Source organism: Anticarsia gemmatalis, chromosome 6, assembly GCF_050436995.1.
Source record: "Anticarsia gemmatalis isolate Benzon Research Colony breed Stoneville strain chromosome 6, ilAntGemm2 primary, whole genome shotgun sequence".
Classification (NCBI taxonomy): Eukaryota; Metazoa; Arthropoda; class Insecta; order Lepidoptera; family Erebidae; genus Anticarsia; species Anticarsia gemmatalis.
In genome coordinates this window covers 6,622,803-6,629,197 of record NC_134750.1, presented here as the reverse complement: position 1 = coordinate 6,629,197, position 6,395 = coordinate 6,622,803, and the positions used below count along the sequence as shown (strand labels likewise).

Below are 6,395 nucleotides of genomic sequence, written 5' to 3'. Positions count from 1 at the left end.
ATGGCTTTGTGTTAACATTTTAGATTATTTGGTTTATGAACATTAATAACCGCTTAATAATTATATGAATTTTCAGAGTAAAGTGGACTCATGTGGGATGAATTTTTGTTGCCCAAAGTCTACTTTAAATATATGTTAATAGATATTTAGACCTTTTAAACTTGGATAAAAGCTCATTTAACTTGGTAAAGTGGTTCTTTTGTACCAAAAATATTGTTGAAAATAATGTTTAGAACACTGAAACTACACAGAGAGAAAATTTAAATAAGTACTTTTACTTTCCTAATGATTTATTTACATGGTAGAATTCTATATCACTTATCAATGTTTGGTAGGTACCTATTTATTTATTTAACCAGAAATAACACGCGACGCGTATCAAATAAATATAAAGGATAACTGTACGTAGCGTATATATTATTATATTAGGTATAATTGGAGCGAGTAATTGTTCATATTAGGTTCGCAAGTTCACGAACTTACCTTAATAAAAGACGGGGTTATATTACAGGACCCTTCAGGCTGTGTGAAGGCCGGTCGAGTTGTATTAAGAGCCATTCGGTATGTAGCTAGTGTTATATTTCCACCTACGCCTTACCTTCAATTTAATCTTAAATGGTTATGTGTTCATCCTGTTTGATTACTTAGAAGGTTTGATATTGAAGACCATACATTTAGAGGCTGTTAACCGAGTGGATTCAAATTTCCTGTAATTTCAGTTATGTTAGTTACAAATTGACGCGCAATCGAACACCAGACTTAATTCATTATTTTGATGCCTTTAAAATATCGTCTTAGAGACGTTGTTCTAGTCTATAAAAGTACCATGATTCGTGAATATTACGTGTGCTACGAGCTGGCATAAAATGTTGGATCTCGGTTTCGTATAAACAAGAAGATTTATGTTAGGTATTGAAATAAAAGTTACTGAGTTCGTAAAGTGTATAAATTGGTTGTTTATCGGCCAGCTGATGTTCACATAATCTTAAATAGGTTATTACGTTTCCTTCAACTTTAATGCAATTAAAATTAACACCTTGGCACAATAAACAATGTAAAGCTTGATTGATATCGTGGGGCTACTTTGTTGTCAAACCTGCGTTCAAGACCGAAGCTTCTACAAAACAAGGATGTTTCGCAAATGAGTCAACACAGCTTTATCAGAATGATAAGGGGGTCACGGCAGATCGGGTGATGATGATAAATAATTTCATTTGAAGAAGTGTGTCAATCGATCCTTAATATATAACTGATGTATTATCTGTGGACCGCGCGCATGGTTGCGATCGACTTGTTTATGTCTTGTCTTGTTACTATCAGGCGCCGAGCACTGGGGATGTCTCACTTCTTATCTACACCTCTCTGTACAATAACAACAAATTAAGGTTAGGTCAATTTACTAATGGTTAATAAATACGAGTTGTTGTCTGTTCGTTGCAGTTGCTTTCTTGTTAGCACTAACAACAACAGTTGCATTCCGCTGAATGTTATCGCTGCTAACTAGATAGGTATATATACATATTATGTAACTTTATATTAGTCCACATTGACAGATAATTTTATTCTTAAATAAATACATTTCACCACATCAACGATAAAGAACTTAATAATAAATAAACACGTTATTTTTCCTGTTGGCAATATTATAAACAATACATTGTATTTTTTTGTCACAATACAGTCATAAACAATATCTATGACGGTGCGTGAACTTTTAAAAGTAAAACACATGCATGTAGACGAGTAAAACAGCATCCTTGTCAATATGGGGCACAATATACAATAGATACACATGTATGTACTACATTTATATACTCCAAGTTGTGAGTAAACAGTGACCTGTGACCCCAGCCGTTATTTTTAGTTGTGAAGTGTACCGATGACTTCCTGCACCTATCTGTCTGAGAGATAGCTGTCTGTTGCTATGTGCACTGAATGCTTACTGCGATAACATACTACAGACCTACAAAAGTTATTATACTAGTCCCCTTTTATTATTTAGTACTCTACAACATTTTAACTACAGTTCAACGACTGAGGTTCGAGTACACGATGATGATGTCACGCAAACATATTATTGTTTTTCTTTTAATTACACGCACAAATAGCAATGTTATTAATAGCACATTTATCATTGCACATAATGAAATAAACGTAACGAGAAAAGGTCGTGTTAAGTCATGTCATTGTTAGATTATATAATTGGAATTTCCAGTCCATTTAATTAAGTTATATTGTAACAACGTGATACCGTTCTAAGAATTTCGCAAAGAAAACAAAATTAAACAGATGGTAAAATAAAACCGCTTATTAAAAGAAGCATGTGAAATTACAAAACGGGAGGAAAAAATGGTGTAATTAATAAAAAGGAACAAATGAACGTTCGATTCTAAATGAGCCAAACCCCTGTGAGAACCAATAAATCACGTGTTGTTGTTTAGAGGGATCTCATTATCTTATTGCCATGACAATGTTTTGTAAACGCTTTTATCGATGTAAACAAGTTTTTAGTTTAAGTAATTCCGTACTATGGACCATCGAGGGTTATTTTTAGAGCTGCACGGTGGTGTCAGTTTCATTCATCAGGTAACTTTGACGGACCAAACATACCGTGGAAGTGCCTCAAGTGCCTGTGAATACAAGTTTAAGGATGAACTTGAAATATTCTGTACGTTGTTTTTATTTTTATTTATTGTTTTGTTTTTATTTGTTGTGATTTTATTGTTATTTTGTGTAACTTTGATGCAGTATTTTTGCTTAGAATTTGAAACCGTGTCTTATATTTTTAATGCATTATTTTATTAATTACTTACTTTTCATTTAATTTATCACGTGAAAGTTGCGTTTGACTTGATTGAGCACATTGTTTAATTGGAGTTGACTCAGCCCTTTTTCAAAGTTATTGGCCTCTGTAAACGAATAAACTTTTCGAATATTTGTCGATAATATTATATGAAGGTGAATTTATTAAGTTTCGCGACAGAACTTGTGTAGTCTGCGGTCATATGAAAACTGCAATGTTTGTCTTTTGTTTAAAGTTATACTTCTTTACTAATCTTGTGCGTCTAGACAATTAATAACTAATAAGTTATAATTTGTTGGTGCCGTTACACATATTAATTAATACATTCAGTGTTTATTTAATGTGACTTTATTTTTATTTTCGTTTTCATATGTGTCTAAATACACACCAAATATCGTGACAATGCTGCTGCAATGATATATAAACTATATTTATATTGTAATATTTTACGTTTGTATATACAAACGTAAAATATTACAATATAAAAATTAAGTTGTATTGTTGTACTTAATAAATGACAAGTCATCACTAACTTAAGTGTCAACTAAATTAAATAAAATAAAATTAATTATTATATTTAATTAGTAAGTTTTCACTCAGTGGATTATATTGTACTCAAAAGACAACCCTGAATTTACCGTATGTATTATAATAGTGCGTAAAACTAATTACATAGTAGTGCGTAAACCTAACTAAGTACATAGTATCTGTATCATATATTTCAGACTAGATTCATATCCTGTGTGGAGTGCCAAGGACAGTTTACTGATACATTTTGGTCGCTATTCCTGAACTGTATAGGTTAGTTTTCAGTCGGTCTTAATATTTAATGGTTATTTCATAGACGTTTACAAACACCTGTGTAGCCTCTCCCATTTTATGTTTAGTTTATCTGTTAGTTTTTTTATTATTTTTTTAACAGTAAATACTAGTAAAAGCGGATCTTTTAAATTATTTATCTAAACGTTAATGATGCGCGCGTTATGTTGTACAACATTTTTTTTTATTAGGTCGGGGAAAAAGTCTTTTCGCATTATAGTATGTATGAACTTGTAATAAAATCTCTTCAAGGTTTCAAGGATCACAAATGAGTACACGGTTCATTAAGTTTCTTTCAGTGAGCTCGTGAGGTACCCAAATATCGAGCTTTTTTGTGTAGAGAAAAGATTTTATTACAAGTTCATACATACTATAATGCGAGAAGAGTTTTCCCCGACCTAATATTTGTATAATGACTGTAAGCTTTCGCGTTGCGTGACTGTTATCTGATAATTACAATACACAGGATCTTTCGGCACATATCAAAAGTCTGGTATATCTAGTCTTTTTTCTAAGCTTGTATAAGTGATCTACGGGTAGGCAAAGACTTGCTCCATTTTCTAGTAGCACCTTTTTCTAGCATAGTAATTTTGGAGTGCATCATCAGTAGTTCATAAATAAAATGTATTAATTTTACACTTTCCCACTCCTAAGCAAGGATCTCTCCTAGAATTAAAAAAGAATGTTTTGTGTCTACTACTGAAACTTTTTTATGGATACCTGTTCTATAATGTTTATTTAATTTGTTCCAGGTATACATCATAATGCTTTTATACAGTAACGAAAGGCTAGTATCAGCAGACGAAGAGAAGACCTACAGTATAAACGACGAAGTATTAAGCTGCAGCGGCTGGCTCTCATCCATTATATTTAATTTCTGTAACAATACTTATAAGATTGTGAAGAGGGATACGGCGTCTGTTATGATTGGTGAGTTTGTGTTTTGTTCTTTATAGTGAGAACTTTGTATTGTGTATTATATTTTAATTAATGCTCTAAAAAGCGACTGCCTTTTTAAAGTTAGCTTAGCGTAACGAATTATGTCACTTTTCCATATGTAAGAATTAAAGCAATGAAACAGGAACTTCTTAGAAAATAATAATATTATAAAGAATACAAATAATATAGAGCAAATACTCTGAACGGCTAATGTATTGGCAAATTCAGTTACAAAATCTTAATAGTAGCGTTAAATTACTCAGTTCGGATATTGATCACTCGATTTACGCTACATTTTATATATTTTTTACAATTTGGTTTTCTGTCTTTCTAGAAAAACTAGCACCGATAGACTTAAAGCAAGAGACGAACAGGCGGCGGTTAGTGGACGAAGGGCACTGGCGGCGCGTGCGCAGACAAGTGGCATCAGAGTGCTGCCTGCGACCCTGCACCGTCGCAGACATCATCATGTACTGCCCCAACGACGCCAAGCTCATACAAGAACGACCAGATATATTCGATTAATTACGAAAACTGTAGTTAATTGTATATAAGAGTATTATTATTTATAAATATGTTTAAGGTAAATTAAAAAAAGTATTTAAATATCAACAGGTTTTGTTTGCTTTTCTACATAATACTGTTTTTGCACACAGTATTTTTATTTAATTAAAATAATCCATTTATCTTGCCCACACTAACTCAGGCAGTAATTTGCCCAACATGCACTGAATTATACAACTCATGTACCTACCTAAAATATAACAAGCTACACCATTTAATTGGCATGAAACTCTGCTCTCATCAATGTCTAATTAACATGTAATATTATGGAAATCACGAGTATTCAGAATGCAAACTAATTACATATTTAGTAATGAAATAGCCAGTTCCCAGTGAGGTTGGTTAAAATACTTCCCACTAGTGGCAATGAATAGACCATTGGGTTGCAAACGATCGCGTATATAAACGGAACTTTTGAAAAATGTTAATGTTCCTGATTGGGGACAACGAAAATTTATAACGTCATATTACAAAGTAGTTGTAAGTTTTGCGAGCGGCAAACTGTTCGAGAACTAGAAGGTTTTATGTGGCTTTATAACAAGTTGGCACTTAAGACCTTTTTCCATTAGTATTATCTTTCTTTCATAGTAAATCGCACTTAATCTTTAGGCAGGTTGATGAACACATTTTTTTAGCTATTTTAAACTTTTCCAGGATAAAGGCATTATCTCGAAAATCTATTACCTAACTATATTATTATATAATACTGTACAAGTATATCATTATATAATATTATATAATACATGCATACATGACATCCTGTTCAAACCGGCCATACATAACTCAATTGAACCGAAACATGACGCGTCAAGTCGATGTCAATAACATCCTGACACTGCATTTGATATGCTTCAACTGTTCCATCAGCAATATCAGCTGTAATACACACATGTATTCGACGCATTGCATATAATAACTACATAATATATACATATATACATCCCTCGTAATTAGTAATTTTCCTTTCAATCTTGGGCGGAGAACTTATGGTCAAGAACCCTTTTAAGACCGTCGGGTAAAGTGCTAGAGTATATGCCTAAAGATTTGATTATGCTATCTTATGTACTTTTTAGATGTGATAAAATATACAATAGATTTTTGTAGGCTCTTATTTATACATCGTGCAATATCAATACCATGATGTAGATAGTTATATTGTTTAAAACATTTTTACAATTTTAAATAGCCTACATTAGGCAATTTAAAAAAATATCGAAATCACTTTATCCCAATCTACGCTTGACAGAAGCGAAAAGAAAAGCTAAAATCA

The 6,395-nt window shown here is 32.3% G+C and overlaps 1 protein-coding gene across 4 annotated transcripts; it reads left to right on the top strand.

Annotated features, from left to right (window-relative positions):
- Positions 1 to 430: 430 nt before the first annotated feature.
- On the top strand, positions 431 to 5,167 carry LOC142973616 (uncharacterized). 4 transcript variants are annotated; one of them, XM_076115495.1, is made up of 4 exons: positions 2,600 to 2,668; positions 3,529 to 3,604; positions 4,375 to 4,552; positions 4,896 to 5,167. In XM_076115495.1, the coding sequence occupies exons 3-4, from the start codon at positions 4,387 to 4,389 to the stop codon at positions 5,084 to 5,086; spliced, it is 357 nt and encodes a 118-aa protein (XP_075971610.1). In that variant the 5' UTR covers positions 2,600 to 2,668; positions 3,529 to 3,604; positions 4,375 to 4,386; the 3' UTR covers positions 5,087 to 5,167. The 4 variants fall into 4 exon arrangements, with proteins under 4 accessions (XP_075971611.1, XP_075971612.1, XP_075971609.1 ...); XM_076115496.1 differs by lacking the exons at positions 2,600 to 2,668; positions 3,529 to 3,604 and adding an exon at positions 431 to 561; XM_076115497.1 differs by lacking the exons at positions 2,600 to 2,668; positions 3,529 to 3,604 and adding an exon at positions 1,455 to 1,508.
- The last annotated feature ends 1,228 nt before the right edge of the window (positions 5,168 to 6,395 follow it).